Below are 17,390 nucleotides of genomic sequence, written 5' to 3'. Positions count from 1 at the left end.
ATAGCGAGATACAAACCAACGCTGTTTGGATATGGCCTGGGCTGACGATGAGGAGCCAGGATTGTTCACTTGTGGCACCCTTCTGAGAGCCTAATATCCATGTGGCACAACACAATTTACTGCAGCATCCAGGCACATTCTTTGCAGAGGAAGCAGCGCTGTAAGGCTGTGCTGTACAACGTCATTCCTAAGTAGCATCTACAACATCATGCGCCTTCCACTCCTCTGAAATCTAATCCGATTGCTAAACTAGAATTAAAGAGGACACACGCACGCTACTCCAAGGAAATCTCTTCTCTTCCTCCTCCTGGAGCACTCTTTGTAATCTCTGGCCATTTGAGTATGAGCTCTTCCTAGTCAGGGGGCAGCAGGAGCTGGGCTGGGCTGCAAAGCAGGGACGAGCAGGGCAACCCCATTCTCACTGTTACAACTGTCCCCAGTTCCACCATCCCCGAAGTGGACTGAGTAGAGAGTTAATCACTCTACACTGAGAGTTCATCACCAACAAGTGCAACACACTAAATGAAAAATACTTAAATATCTTTAAGTTTTCTTAAAGAGAGGCTTTGCTATGTCTAACAAGGTGAATTCTGCCACACTGGAAGTTGTAGGGGAATGTCCATATTCTGATTTTCTAGTGATGACTATTCTGCCTGGAGAATATCCAAACTGCCTGTGAACATTCTCCTGAGGATAACTAGGGTATTTGTGTGTTCCCAGCTAAAAAACCTGATCCGTGAGAATCTGAACAGCCTCATTATTCGTGAAGTGTCTGGCCTGTTTCTCTTAAGATTTGGCTAAGGAAGTAAAATAGGCCACAGCATGGCATGTTACTAATCTCACTAGACAACACTTTAAATAAAAGATCTCTTCTGTTCTTTACTCATTTTTTTTTCCTTTCCCTTTATTAAACAGCAAGAAAAAACAAACTTTCATATAATTATTTTCTTATTTTTGTGACTTTTTGTTAAAGAGATCTGTTTGCTGCTCGAATAATACAAAATATGCACTGCAAAACTATGAGACATTAAGTGCCTTTTTCTATAAAAATCTATTTTTTTAGCAAGTTTGAGATCATAGGAAATAGTCATGTTGTTCACTGAACTCCAGTTTTTACTGAAGAGGAAAAACACATTTTGCTTGTTCATGATGACTATATATCTTTACAGTGCTTCTCTTTTTCTATTATACAGTTCAAAATGTATTTTTGACAAATTATAGATTTGGTCTTTTGCTATAAAAATACATACTGAATTGCTGACAAAGAAAAATCATGACTACAGCATCCCGTCTTAACTTGTGTTAGAAGTAGAAGGTCCAATGTTTCAGATGTTTCCTCATTTATGGAAGCACAAGAATCACCATTGTTAACAGCTAATCGGTAAAGATCTTCCTAAAGGTTAAATTATCCAACAGTGCAGATTACATTCGCTTTTCTTATTACTTGTTACTTCTGCATTTTAGCAATAATCATACTCAGGAGTTGAAATTAACTCACTATCCGTACACAGCTTATATAATGTTTTGTGTTAATATTTCTTACCCAGAATTTGTTTCTAGATCCTATTAAACTCACTATTAAAGCAATACTACATTTTCAGGAAGAAGTACATATTGTTGGAAAAAGAAATATCAATGCTCATTAGACTTCCAGTGATATGTAATGGATCCACCATTTCAAGAAAATATGAGTGTTCTCTGTATATTCTGATTCTACCTACATTTTCCTTGTGTAGTGATAAAAGTACTGAACTTTTTGCCTTGGCTTTTACAGAGCTGACAGACAAAGAACTGGGAACTGGAGGTTAGTCCCTTCTATGGATCAACTGAAGATTTACAGTCAAGCCCTTTTCAGTAAATTATTCTCGAAGGAAAAGGGGTTGTACACCTGTAAAAATAAAGACAATGTAATGTACAATGAAATGTAAGAAGAGTTGAACTCGAGTTCCATGTGAATAAATATGGATAGAATTAAGATTGACTTTTTAAATGTAAATTTTAATTTTACATTTAAAGTAACTTTACAGTTAAAATTTACATTTTAACTTCTGCTATTGGAAATCATAAAGAGAAGGCAAATATAGTCAAATTGTTTCTACATTGCTAAAAATGCATCTAGATTTCATCTAAATCTATCAAAGGTTGTACAGGAGGTAGTAGATGGACGGGTCATAGTTTAATCAAGCCTGTCAATAAGTCCCTTCCCATGTTTTTCTTACATGCGGATTACAGAGAAAGCATGCATTGAACTAAATATTAAACAACTCAGAGACACTCGAATTATTAGTATTTACCCTAATATATATACTTGTAAATTATGTGAGCAGGAAGGATCTAGGAAGCTAAAGGCAGCTGTGTAAGTCACGCAGGGTGCAGCAGAGCGGTGTTAACAGAAGAGTGGGATAGAGCTGGGGAGAAGTAAGGAGGGAAGCGAGCTCCTGTTCTCAGTGGATCCAGCAGCCGTCTGGCAAGAAATGCTGAAAAAATATAGCTCTAAGAATACAGCATGGCAGGGCAGCCATAGGTAGGCTATGAATGTTAATTAGTCAGGGATTAAAATGTAGCTGATATAACAAAGCTAGTAAGGATTATACTTCCTGTTAATTATAACTTTAATCATTCATTTTTTAACTATGGTGAAACTTTGTTTCATGGCTGTAAAACAGGTTTTTAAGTGAATGTATTCTTTTATCTTTCAATCTTGCCTGGTGTTAGAGCTTAGACTCTGGTTTCCCACTTGCCAGGGCACTGTATTCATTTGGGCACTGAACATTTGTGAGCCAGGAGGAACTGGCAGATTCCTAGGGTGTTCAGCACGCCCTGAGAAGCAGAACTTGCAGAACTTGCTAGTTAATTCACCACTGAACTGCAGAGGGCCAAACTAAACAAATGGCTATAGAGCAGAGATGGCTCTTTCAGCAAAGGCATCTTAAGCCTCTTCGGCAAGAAGATACTGGACAAAATGTCTTAAGATATTGGTGTGTCCTTGAAATATAAAAAGCCTTCCAGCTAAAGTGTTCTGTTCTGAAAAGCATATTATTTTGTGATCTTAAATGGCAAATGTGATTAACTGATTTACATATTTAGATATATCCATGATTATAGTTGTTATATTAGGTTTATTTATTTAGTTGGAAGTTCTACTTCTGTAGTTACTTTTTGTTGCTGTTTTATAATTTCTAAGATGTTTAAGCCCCAGAATAGATACTTCTCCTACAGAGAATCTCACTACACTAAACATTGTTCTCACTACTACATGATATAAATATTATGACTGGATATGTGTGAAACAAATCCATTTTGATTCACAAGGGTTTCATGCAAACATTTTTCTCTGTTTCACTTCAACAGGGTCACCTCTTGAGTTTGTCTTTGAATTTCAACTTCAAAGGAACCTAAAACCCCAATCTGAAATTCAGCCAAGGCAGCAAAGCCTTGCCCTGTGTCAGGTCAAAAGCTCAGGAAAGTGCTGAATTCCCTGACCAAAGCAAAAATCAATTCACTCACAAAAAACTTCACTAACACAGAATTACCTTGTTCCTCTAAGTTCAGCAAAGCTCAAAGTCATGAAAATTATAAGGTACAGAGTTAAGATACCCACTAATGTAGTTTTGACTCCAAGGTCTTTGAGGAGGGCCCCATTATACCCGTAGCACACACTCTGTAAACTCTGAGAAAGGAAACAAATATTTCACTATAGAAGACCATTTGTTTTCTAACATGATCTTATATTTAAGTAAAGTGGTACTGAACAACTGCCACCTGCACTTAAACACTTCCCTACTCCATGCAATAATGAAGTCTGCTAAACTTTACAACTTCTTCATGCAACCCATTACACTGTTTAAAATTGCTTTCAGTTATTTTTACGCCATGTGCCACTGTTATGGTTCCAATCTCCCTTTTCTCCCCAAATCTCCTTTTCATACTGCTACAGTGACAAAGTCAAAGCAGAACGACAGCACACCAGGTATGTCTAAGGAGACTCAGACACTGCACAAGTCAGCAAGGACAGATGGGGCCAGTATCAGCCCAGCAGAGCCAAGGCCCAAGGTCTCCTGGCAGGATAGCTGCAACCCGTAGCAAGCTTCAGCAAATCCCCTCATTATTTGCAGCTATCACTAATATTGTGAACAAAGCTGGGACGTACTCTAATAAATCCTGGTAGCTACAGTATGTTCAGTAAGGGCAGAGCTAAGGCTGTTTCAATCTGTGCCTCAATGCTGTAATTTTGAAGTTCTGTTCCTTTGTGTGCTCTTATATTCTAGAAAGGCACAAAACTCCAGGTATTCTGACGGGACAGACACTGGTGAGTGTATTAATTTCTTACTGAGAAGAAAAGACTTTTAAAACTATAGCAATGTATAAGCAAAATAAAAATCTTTTTTTTTTTCAAAGCAATACAGACAAAATGGATTAGTTAGAAACTTTGGTTGAATTAGAACAGTAAAGGTTCTTGGACAGTGTGTTTCCACATGACCTGGACAGCTGTAATCCCCTGTGCTTTATCCATCCTATAACTGGAAGACAGGACAATAGATTTTAAATCCTCTTTTTGATGCTTCAGTCCAGCAGTGCCATTTTCTTGCCTTATTGCACTATTTTATTCATAAAAGGCAGGTAAAAATGCTATAAGAGAAGCATTCACAGCTCCTTGCATTATTATTTCTTTCCTTAATAATGAATGAGATATGAGGAAAGTGATGCCATCCCTCTGCCCTTGTTATTCTCTTTTGGACTCAAGAAGGAAACCTAGATTATACTTATTTTCAGAAGCTCACTAGATAAAACACACTTAATTAAGTGAGCTTCCAATCTTGCATTTCTCCAGTGAAATTAAACATCTTAACAACCTATCATGTGCACAAGAAGCGTATTTTTCCAGATGGCTCTACTAAATCAGCAAAAGCTCTAAAAATATTAGAGCAGAAAAGCAGATATGCAAAATTTATTTTTCCTTGCTTCAGCAAAATAATAGTTCACTCTAAATTCTGTATTTTCCTTCCTAAGATTAGATGCAATGCTGCCATCACCACGCACATCCACTCTCGGTGGAACAAGTTCAGGAAATGTCTCTTGCAGCATTGGTCTCTTAACTATCCTTCTATCATAAGCTTTCATTAGCCATTGTGCTCTTTCAGTTTTTATAGTTCAGCAACCAGATCAACTTGTTATAAAGATAAGACATTCACACAAAAGAAAAAATCTGAATTGTTGAACTATTTGTTCAAGTGAGAGAACTGAAATAACATTCCAGTATTTTGTACTACTATAAAATGAAGAAGCCAGAAGCACAGATTTTCTATTAATGCCTCCTCTGTCTATCTGATTGCAGACAGTGAACTAATCAGTCTACAATCACTTTCTGTGCTTTTGCCAGCAAGATCTCAGTTAAACAGTAACTCAAAAAGGAATAACAAAGGAGGAGAGGATCCTTCATGAAGGATTTTGCCATTCAGTACTATGCAGTAATATACAGTACTACATTCAGCAATGAATTCACTACTACTGAGTTCATTCAGTACAGTGTTTTTCTAAATATAGTGAGTGTATAAAATGCATTCCCTCTTACATTAATACTACAATTAAATATAGAATAGTTTTTACTTAAAACTCAAGTACCTGGGGATTGTCGCTTTGTTAGATTCCTTTGATTAAAAATAACAGAAATCTTCAATCATTTTATTTTATACAGCCACTGTTAGATACGTATGTGTAGATATATACGTGTCAAGATTACATTACAGGGCATATACTTGCACGAGAAGCCCAATATCACACTAAAGCTTCTCTTGTTCCTTTACGGGATACTCTGCCTTTGATGGAGATCTTTCAAAGCTTCTAAGTCCAACATTCTTCTGCGTTCTGAATATCCTCACCGGGCCCTCCTTCTTCCAAGAGCTTAGGAGCATGTTTTAATTATCCTGTTGGCTATAATGAACACACACCAGACTGCAACTTAAAAACAACATCACTAATTTTGTTTAGAACACATAACAGACTATCTTAAAGAGGGTTGTTGCAGGACAAAGCAGCTTGCTGTAAATAGCTGCTGGAAACCCGTGTTTTCCTACTGCTAGCAGGACTGATGCCGTTTCCTTGGTGAGAGTGAATTTTCATCTTCAGACTCCCCAGCAGGTGTGGTAGGGGAGGAGGTGGAAGGCAGACTCCTCCTGTGCTCTACTTTGGGTTTCTGTTTTAGTTGCTGCCTGCTGCTCCTCTGAGGTCAGGCTGAGGATGGTCAGTGTCTTTGATGGCCTGGGCCAATGCCCCGTTCCTAGCTTGAGCAGAGATATCACTGGTGCTACAGCCACTGTCTCATCTTTCTTGCAAGGGCAAAAATCTCCCATTGAAGGGCTCTGCCATAGAAATGGCAGGAGATTCCCTCACGAATGTGACATCAACAAGACGGCTGTGCTGTGGTGGCACTGGGCTGTTGTATTCCGCCTATTGGGAGGTTTCCTTTTCGCACAGCACCTCAAGGCACTTCTTCCTGCTGGGTTCTAACAGTCCCTGCCTCTTTTTGGTATAAACAGCAAGCAGGAAGCCAGTTATACAGATTTGGAAAAACTCATTTTTTGAGAGCTTTCCTAATTCTCCATCTGAGATGTCCTCCAAACACATTTCGCAGTAGACGGGGATGTTCCCGGGGTCGCTGCCTGTCAGAACAAGGTCTGTCTTTCGAGGCCATGTCCCACCTGTGTTCCTGGGACAGTCCTGTGCTGCTGAGGCAGACGTGGGTGCCGGATCTGAGCGCAGGCACCTCTAGACCTCTAGGCTGTGGTCAGCCTGCAGCTGGGCTGCTGCCCCTCGTGCCCAAGGGAGGGAGGTGCCGGCGCGGGCGCTGGCTGCGGCTCTCCGGCCGAGGTGAGCGGCTAGCTGGCAGCCAGGGAAGAGCAGAGCCCTCCCGTGGCTCCTGCTCCTCGAGGAGCGCACGCCCGCTGTCGCCTGCGGGTCTGGGCCTGTCTGCTCCATGTCGTCAGTCAGCCCTCGGCTCATCAACCCAGGAAGGTTGGGCCTTAATGAGCAGAACTGCTAAGAGAAAGCAGTAGTTACCCTTTAAAGAAGAGAGTGCGAAGTCGCGATGCTCGAGCTTCAGGAGTCAAGGGTTGAGAAGCGCTCGCGCTGTCCCAGCGCTGCCGGGAGGCCGCGGGTTCCAGAGCAAACACCCCGGCAGCACCACTGGCAAACGGCTGCGGCGGCCAAGCAGGGCTTTGGCCCTTGGATGTCACAAACACAGAGGCTTCGGCACGGTGGCTTGTGACGGGGCATTCCGGAGGAGTGGCGTGTCCAGTGGACGGAGGCTGCTCCCAGCCCTGGGAAGTGCTTTGGGACCGAAGGCACCACTATGAATTCTCAAACACCAGTTCTCCACTACTTTTTGTCTCCAAAGGCCGGTCCTCCTCCCTGCCGAAGGACTAAAAGTTACAGCTGGTGATTTCTACGGGACTGTGGTTAGTTTAAACATTACCTTCCATGAGGGACATTTCATCAACTGAAATAACTTCTATATCAAAGCCATAGCTTCCAACTAGAGAGAAAACACTGTGGTATGAACTGGAAGGAAAACAGGGACTGCTCCTTCTTGGAAGCCACCCAGGCACCTCAGGTGTGCAGTGGAAAGAGAGTAGGACTGAAGTAGAGCCAAGCACCTAGAGCCAAGCACCGCCTCTTCAGCTGTGATCTCGTTAACACAGGACACAAGAGCCAGGAAGATGCAGCTGAATTCCACTTGGGTCTTTCCAGTAATTCCGGAGTTCCCACTGCTGTCATTACTCCATCAGTTACTTACTAGAGTTATGGCTGTGGTTACACATACGTCAAGCAAGACTGAAGTCAGCACAAGTTTCCAGGCCTTATACCTTCCCATTGCTGTTCTGGGGCACTAATTACAAACAGGGGAGTCAAAGAAGGAAGCGTGATTGGGGTCTTCACATGTCTTTCAGCTCACACTCAAATAAATAAAATCCATCCCTCCAGTTTGGTGCAAGAGCATCTGTGAAGTGTGTCAGTGTGTCGTTCTGGTTGACCTCTGGGTAAGGGACATGGGACACCGGCTCACTGTGCAACAGGGTCATCCAGCCTTATTGAATGGAAGACAATTGGGCAACAAAACACTCTGGAAATATTCCAAGAGGTAGTTTTCAAACCAGTGCAACTTAATTGTTTTGGTTTCTTCTTAAAATCATGAATAATTTATTTGTCTTCCTTGAGTTAGTGCTGGGGAAAAGACCCTTGGAGACCCCTGTAGCTCCTCTTAAAATAGATGGAGGAAGGAGGCTTTATCAGTCTGGAACAGAGAGAGGACTGGAATCTGCTCTCAGTAGCCTATGATGCAGGCTCAAGGGAGGGTGTTTCCTGCCACTGTGAGGAAGCATGAGGTATGGAAGGAACAGCGTTGATATTGTAAATTAATGCATGAGGGTTAGAAAAGAGACCAGCATTGGCTCCTTGTCCCTAGCTCCCACCAAATAGGGACAGGCTGTTGTGTATCTGTGCACGGTGCGTTCTCTCTGATCAGAGAATGGAAGTGAAAGTGGGAAAGTACAAGCAAGATCATAGTTCCAAATATGACTTGACGCTAATTGCATGTATCTATTTTTAAAGGGTCTGTTCATGGGGGCAAGCTGCATTGCTGCTCATACCTCCAGTCTAAATGAATCTGTCTTGTCTTTGATGCAAGGGGCATATGCAAACCTGTATGATAAATTGCTAGCTGAGATGGGCCCTGAACCAAAGCCTCCAGCTACATGCTGCAGGATCCAGTTTGCTCCAGAGTCTGTAGGTGAAATCTGGAAAAGTCCCCTCTTTGCTAGTAGCTGCCTTCCTTCCTTTCAGAAGATAGGGACAAACTGCCAACATTTTGCTAGAAGCACTTTAAAAGGCAAAGAGATGTAGTGTTGAGTCTGTGCAGAGAGCTCAGGTTCAAGATGCTGAGACATATGGCTTGAGACTAAAGGCAGGGAAGAAATATTTTAATATTTGGGAAAAAACTCTGGAAAGGAAAAAACATCCCTAAATTGAGAACATCCTAGAAAATTTAAAACCATCAATGAATGTGGCAATAATGCTGCATGGGTATAATCACTTTATGTCCCCCTCTCCTGCTGGGGAAAACCTTGTCCTGCCTGCAACACTTTTATCCAAAGGGGAGCAGAGAAAAGGAAAGCAAATGGAGAGGACGTTGTCCTCCTGTTGTCTATTGGACTGAGAGATTTAGGCAGAGTGAGGGCAGAACAGTGCCCATTTTGCTGCCACCTCCATGCTGTTGTGGAAGCTGCTTTCCTGCTGTCAGCAGAGAAACGGCTGGTGGCAGGGGGACGAGGAAGGGGCCTTGTCCCGCCCACCTGCCCGAGCTTGCTGCCTGAAATAAAGCTCTAAGGATGCAGACTAAGGAGGCCTCAAATTTAGTTCTTTTCACTATTTTAAGCTCTTCTTTGGACGGTATTTCCAGTGCCTTGACCGGTAGGGGCTGTAACAGCCATATTGGGTACTGGAAGGGACATATCCTTTTCAGGCTGCAGTGATGTACCCACTCGTGCCATCTCTAAGCCTGGCCTCTGCTGGGTGACATGTCTCCTGCCCTCTTATCCAAACCACTGCCAAGCAGCTGGTGACCTTGTTGGTTGAACTAGATGATCTCTAAGGTCCCTTCCAACCTCAACCATTATGTGATTCTGTGATATATAGCTATATATGTAGGTACATACACATATATATACATTTTTCCTATACACCTGTGTGTATATACACACAAACATGTCTCAAAATTATCTTTTAACCTGTTTAGAAATATCTTTGCTTTCTCATTAATATTAAGTTGCAGTTCCCTAAGTGAAAAAAATGGAGAAGGGAAGCACTAGATATGTTTTTTGAATCTTCCAGACATTTTAAAATATACTTTGCAGATGAAAGTGTCACTTCAGATGTATGAACTGAAGACACATATGACCATCATGCACAGTTCAGAACCTGTAAAAATGAGCAACTGAACCTTTTTCTCTTCTTTCTTCGCTTTCATCCTCTAGGACAGGAGCTCATAGCAAATTATAACAAATTGTTATTTGCAAGAAAGACTTACAACAGGAGGAAATATTTTGATTTTAAAATGACCAAAACCTGTTCGGGGACTAGCAATCCAAATGAGTACTTGAAATTGTTCAGCAACTCTCCCCAGCAGTTTAGGGCAGATTCCTTGTAACTGTATGAAACTCCATGTGAAATTGCTGAGAACGACTTTGGTCAGGCCACCCAGCTGAGACACCTATGTGGGTCTGGTCCCTTTGCACAATGCTGCACAGTGCTACATAAACATACCCTACGTAGACAAGACTCACGAGATGCTAGTACTAATTTGAAAGGGCTGCACTGCTTACAGTTATGGCAAGTGGCGCCGCTGTATCCAGTTCCATCGCAAGTGCACTTGAAGCTGTCCCATGTCTGGGTGCATTTGCCTCCGTGTTCGCAGTGGTTGGGCACGCACCTGTCAGGAGGAGAGGCAAAGACAGAGAGAAAAACCCAAATGAGCAACAAGATTGACACAGGGCCAAACTCTGAGCTGCCCAAGCAGTGTATCATGTCCTTGCCTAGTAATTAATCTTCGCTATTTTAGGCAGGTTAGTACAATTTATACCAGAATGCCCAACTGCACAAAAGATGATTCATCGAGGCTCTGCTGCAGCCCCTTTATAAATAATAAGGAAGGACAATAGGGGTGGAATACATCCACCCATCATAAATTAAGTTTTTAAGCTACATATGACTGCTTCTTATCTGTCAAAACCAAAAGAACATCCCAGGCACCCCTCCTTCTGCTGCGCAGGTGGCATCGTGCCTCCCGGGCACCAGTGACTGGGAAGAGGGACCCAGTGCCAGCCAGGTCCTGTGTGTGCTCCCGCAGAGGCGGGTTGTCTGCTGGTTAGGATGGCAATTACTAATACTGCATTATCAAAACTAGCAAGGTGCTATAGGCTTCAGTATGAAAGCTCCAGTAGGTTTTTCTTCACAGGGATTTGCTTTCACCCCACACACTGTTGCTGGAGTTAGGAGAAAATGGAACAGCAAAAAGCAATGGTACAACTGAACATATATTTATTGTTTGATATATCATCTAAATGTGATTTCAAGGATTCGAGTTTGACCAGTTTCTTTTCTATCTAAGATTGTTAAAAATGAGAATTACCATATATTTTCACTTTTGAAACTATTAAATTTCCTTTTCTTGGAGAGCAGCTTTGAAATCTTATTTCAAAGAACCTATTTTTCCTCTTTATTAAATCGGTTATAGTCAGACTCAGTACAGGCTCTGCATTTTTGATCAAGAGCTAAAGGAATTTTCCTTTCATCTCAAGCTGGCCTAATGCAATTTATAAACTATACATTTTTATTATTACATTCAATATAAAGATGAGGAGACCACCTATTAGAGAAATAAATGAAAATATTTTTGGAAATGCATTGCAAATTAAGTATTTGTATCTCCTCATGTTCAAATTAATGATTGATATACACGCCTCTACTATGATAACGAACCTCTGGCAGGATATGTATTAAGAGACTTGCATATTGTGTATTCAAAGATTGTTTTTTACGCATGTCAGAAAAAATACTTTTTTATATATGTGTATGTATGTGTATATATATATTTACACACAATACAGATAGCTTATGTTGTATATCAGACTGCCATACTGAAGAGGGGGTAGCCATTCATTAACTTTCTTTAAAAAAAGTTCAGAAAATACTGGTATTGTCTAAAATAATGCTTAAGGAAATGCTCTTCTAAAAGAAGAAAAGCATTTAAAAATTTTATATTCACCTTAAAAATACAGCAGCATTGAGGCAATTCTCACCAGGTCAATAAATTATGGTTTAAACATGGTTTAAGTGAATTCATTTAGCTTTGTTATTGTGGTGGCCTAAACGCACAGCTAGATTTGATTCGTGCAGTTCAACGGGAAGCCCATGAGTTTCCAGTGTGTTCCCAGCTCCATAGAAGAAGAAACCAGTAACCCATCATTTCTAAATGGTTCCAAATTCAGGAACATTTCTAAACTTACGAATCACTAACAATTTCTATGAATCCACTGGTGATGGGTACAAAATTAAGGACACTTCAAAAACAACCTCACTAAAGCAATTTTTATTCAAAGATAAGAACATCTAGAAAAGTTTGTAAATCTGAATATGGTTTCTTGTTTTTCTCCAGATTTTCAGAAACACTTTTTTCAATGCATTTCCTTCTTCATTTACATTTGAATATGTATTACTTTAGAAGTACTTTTCCAGTGACCAAACTAAACATTTTTCTATATTAATTTGGCCAGATTTTTATAAGAACTCTTAGTAACTTGTTTCACATTTTAGCACCACATAACTTAATTTTATGGTAGCACAAGTAGTAAAGATGTTGCTGTATTGACTGTCTAACTAAGGTAACTGACTTTATGTAGGGAAATACGAAAAATACATATTTATCTGTAACATTTAGTGGAGCCTATTAAGTCTAAAAGACAGTGATATTCAACAAACTCCTTGCTGTTTATTTTCTACTTCCAGTAAGATGGCCAAAATAACTTAGTTTGTGCCTCTAGAATTTATTTTTTAATCATCATTTTTTCCCTGTACTACAGATGATGACGTTAAAGACAGAAAGTAAATAACCCTTAAAGGACCCTTATTGGTCAAATTTTTGGATGCCCCATTCTCATTGCATTTGGGACTACTGGAAATTTTGTTAAGTAGGATTCAAAAAATACAGAAAAAAAACCCCACAATCTTTAGAATTGAATAGAAATATCGAGAGGAATAAAATTTCAAACTGTAAATCTCATTATGTTTCAAATACTTTTCTTGCCATAGACTGATCTTATTTCACTGCTGATAAGCTAAAAAGTACCTTAACCATGTATGTTACTGTAAAACTTGCTAAGATATTTGTAGTTTTGAAATAATTTGAACACATGCTATTATGAAGCTTATCTAACTTACATCTATCATTTATAATACACTCAAAACCAATTCATGCTCTATTTATACTTCATTTATGCTGAGGTATATTTGTAAGCAATTCCATTCTTTAATCTCTTTTTAGGAATGAGGCTACATTTCCATTAAAAACAAACTTGACCAAGAAGGCCAACAGCTAAGGCCAACACAGAAGGCTCAACATTTCCTCTGAGATTTTATGCACACATATCCAGCACCACTACCAAATTTTTCCCCATCCCTAGACCACTAAAAAAGAACACTGGGGAGAGGATACTCATGCAGCCATGCATGCACCTTTATTTATTTATTTTTCCAAAGTCATCTTTAGAGCAACTAAGAACAGTACTGTGGACCTCACATGTTATCTTATTGGGCCTTACTGCTCCCACGTGCTATCTTTGCTATGGGACTTTTTCCCATCACCTGAGTGGATAAACAAATGTATGTCAGATGGCAGGGAAGGGTCTGTCCTAAAGAAATACTGCACCATGGAGCAGAATGTTGTACCTGGCCTAAGTGCTGTGCCAAAGGATGGAGAGCAACCTGTGCCAGAGGGACTGGGACTAATATGGGGTGTTCCCTTTGTGAGTGAAATCCAACTGGGAGAGGCTGTGCGCTTCAGCACTGGAGATTTATAAACAGAAAATATTCTGTGAAATGAGACTTAAAAAATATAGAATGCAGCTGGGACATGTGGAAAGTCCTTTGCTGAAGCATGAAGAATTAATTAACTCAACAACTGCAAAATAAATAAACCTAAAAAAGAAAGCCTACTTCGACCTCTATTCCACGGGAAGGCACGTGGAGGCTTCCACATGCAATGTTAAGTCAACTCATCATCCTATTGCCAACAATAACAACAACGAAAGAAAGAATAAGAAGAAAATGAATGCCTTAATGTGGGCATAAACAGCAGGGTCTTATGTAAGACCTATGAAAAAATGGGAGGTTATATTCAGCACAAGTGAGCACTGGCTGCTTTTCAAGCCAGCGCTGGCAGGAAGCAGGAGCAATACGAACTGTTCTAAATGTCCATTGGGATGGGCAAAGAAGCAATGAGGTTTATTTTTGGCAAGAGGTATTGCAAGAATAAGGCAGAATAACATGTCAGGAATGGCTTAGAAGTATTTGGTCCTGCCTCAAGGCAGAAGAAGGGCCTTAGAAATCTCCCGTTTCCTTTCTGATACAAATATTTTCATATCCCAAAGGAAACAAAAAGCATTTTTTCCTATCTCTTAATGTCTTACTATGTTGCTGTATTTAGTTTTTCAACGGTGCTATTTAACCTTTGTAAATCATCAGATTTTGGTCATTATCTCAGTCTTTTTAGAAGAAGCTATCTCCAAGGGCAAGGATATTTAACACATTAACTAGCTCCCCCAGGCAAGCTGTGTTCCAGGTGTACAGTAATTGACTCCAACCCTCAGCTTGAAGTTTATTTGAACAGGAAGAGAAAAAGTTGTTCTGTGCAGGAAGCAAAATGTCCTGGTGGCTGCAAATACGTTGTGGACAACAGTCCCTCAGGACTGAAGAACCAGCACGAACCTCACCATACTGAAGCACAAGACAGAGACCTTTCCCTTCTTTCCTATTCCTTTCTGTTCCCGCTTTCCTTCTCCAGAATAAGTTCACATAAATATCTACTTGCAATTTAGTATATAAATAAATTAAACCCAACAAACTAAAAGAAAAGGCTACCAAAACATGTATTTCAACTACAAAGCTATTTCTGCACCTGAGAAGAAAAAGGAAGGAATGAACTGTACGAGAGAGATCTGTCAAATGCAGTACTGAAAGGAGCTCAAATGTCACAGTGATGAGGTCAGTGTAGAACTTATGCAAAGCAGAACAAAATGTTAAAAGCTTTTTTTTTTTTTTTTCTTTTCCTGTGGAAGAGAGGACAATAGCCTGGGATGAATTGCTTTTAACAGGAAATTCTTTTTTTTTTTTTCCTTCCCACCATCAAATCCCTATCTATTTAATCTTGCTCCTCCTGACACCTCATCTCTCATTTCCTCTTGCTCTGCTATCTCCTCCAAATTCTTCTTGTCCTGCTTTTTTCCCCCATTCTCTGCCTGAGAATTAACAATCATCTCATCAGTACATTTTGAAAAACTCTATAGTATTTTTTTCCACTAGCTGCTCTTTTTACCTCTTCCGGACATCTTTTTAGAACCTATACCTTTTACTACTGTTTTTTGCATAGATCCTTCAAAATGTGTAATGGTAACCTTGTTGATTATCATTTTTTTCTCTGACAATTTCACTTATGTAAACATTCATATCCATGCAAAGACTGAAAATGAGTTGAAAATTTAATCCGTTTTTTTCCTGCATACCTGAAAAAATGGGTCACGCAACTGCTCAAGGAGACAGTGAGAGATCAGATCGATCAATCAATCAATCAATAAAAGGAAGACAATTTCTAAGAGCAATAAAAAATCCTTTCAACTTCTAAATCACCATTTCTCAAAGGATTTGAGAATACCAGGCTAACACAAACTGGCAATCAGAAGTGCTGAATATGGACAGATTACTTAAAGGCCCAGGGTAAATTAGTAACAGAATCACAAAAATATTCTTGCACCTGTGTACAGTGGGTAACTCTTCAATGAAAAATAGAGTGCATAAAGCCAGAGACGATGAAGGTAGCATGGAGCAATAAGGCAATCAAATTAAGGCCATACAGCTATTACAGAGTGCGCTACTGCAGCAACCATAGACTGAATTTCCCTGTTCCAGACATGTAGGCTACAGTTTCCCAACTGGCCTACATCAAAGCAAAAACAGGTGATCTAACAGGCTTCTCTCTCCTTTCTTCTAAGGCAGCAAATGTTTAGTGTGACTTTGAGCTTTTCCAGCAACAGGCATCTCGTGTGAGGCACCACAAAGGGCAGACAGGACAGGTTGTAATATTCATTTTGATTCACAATAATTTCCAACCAGTTTGATTTGCTGCTGACTTCTAACCTAATTGTGAAGAGATGCATAGAATTAACGGGGGCAAAACTAAACGGCCCTTCCTGAACCAAACCAAGAAGGACCTATCCTTTCCTTATCTGTCCACTGTACTGTGTGGACTTCTCTGCTGGACATTGTCAAGCTTATTCCGCCAAGAGATAAAAAAAAATGCTTGGAATTTTAAGGACTGTGATTTACAAAGAGCAAATCGATATTAAAATATGCAGTGACATTTGGCTAAGCAAGGTTCCTTTAGGGCATATTCCTAGAAAAGGCTGCCAAATAGTTTTTCACAGCGTTATCTCCAGACCAATAAGGTGCTGTTCTAAGCTGTTTGCATTAGAAGGATTAATGAAAGACTAATGCATCAAGAAAAATAGAGTAGTTAACTCATTTGGATTAAGCCATCCTCTTGGATTTATGCTTTTTTCTTTTTCCTTTATTTTTTTTTTTTTTTAAACACTGTGAGGTACTTATTATTCCTCTTTTCTACTGCTTTTAATTTTCAAAGCACTTCAAAACTTAGTGCCTTAAAATGAATTCTTGCTCCTTCCACTTCAGCAGTCACAGGAGCTGGATAACCCACTTTTCTGTATTTGCTGCAGAAACTCCTGCATCTGGACCTGGAACAAAACAGGAAAGACTAAAGGAGCTGTTTCAGTAAGAGGCCATCTCCCAACTCTGGGGTCCCTCCTGTCATTTCCCAGCAATTGATTCAGGTTAATAGGAGGATGCCCAGCTTTCTTTTCAGAGCTCTGTCTGGAGGAAAAGAAGGAACTGGTCTTTTCATTGGTCACTGGTATACTGGCCAGATGCTCTTTTCCATCTCTCACCCTGGTAGCAATGGCCCATAGACTTCAATCCCCAATCCCCAAGACACCACCTGATGGATGGTTTACCATACTAAAGAGGCAAAATCTCCAAATATACAAATAAAACAGGCAAGATGTGCTATACAATGTTTTCAATACTGATTTCAGTATAAACTGGTCAGACTAAAAGGAAAAATAAACTTCTAGGAACAGGCAGACAGATACCAAAAATGATCTATTTTACACAAGCTACTCTGTGTAACTTTTTTTTCAGATTGGTGCATTTTTTAGTTACATCAGTATATAGAAAAAGTGGTAGTTTATTTATGGAAGTGGCGCAATTCAGCTTCCTTGTGATAGGAGATGTGCTAAGCACTGAGAACCCCTGATAGAATCTCATACATTTTACTCCGTAGTTTTCAAAGGGAATCTTTAACCTTCCTAAGTATTGCCTTGCTGAAAATCTAACTAGACTAATTTTGTATTCATGTGATCACCTCATCATGTAATTGCCAGTTCAGATCAGTAAAGAGGAATGCACTGGACTTGAGAACAAAGTATGACGTTGGCGCTTTTATGGCTTGTCAGTTTTTTATCACTTCTGCATTTTACTGCTTGAATCAAACC

General features: G+C 40.0%; 1 protein-coding gene across 1 annotated transcript in view; it reads right to left on the bottom strand.

The window, feature by feature from the left end:
• CNTNAP2 (contactin associated protein like 2) overlaps window positions 1–17,390 on the bottom strand; it is a 432,568-nt gene that overhangs the window by 325,132 nt on the left and 90,046 nt on the right. Inside the window, exon 4 of the mRNA XM_026033686.1 lies at window positions 10,377–10,483. Coding sequence (XP_025889471.1) covers window positions 10,377–10,483 — 107 coding nt within the window. The remainder of the gene's footprint in view (window positions 1–10,376; window positions 10,484–17,390) is intronic.

Source organism: Nothoprocta perdicaria, unplaced genomic scaffold, assembly GCF_003342845.1.
Source record: "Nothoprocta perdicaria isolate Ctin4 unplaced genomic scaffold, notPer1 scaffold_131, whole genome shotgun sequence".
Taxonomy (NCBI): Eukaryota; Metazoa; Chordata; class Aves; order Tinamiformes; family Tinamidae; genus Nothoprocta; species Nothoprocta perdicaria.
Note: the sequence above shows the minus strand (reverse complement) of the source record. Positions and strands in the feature narration are given on the sequence as shown.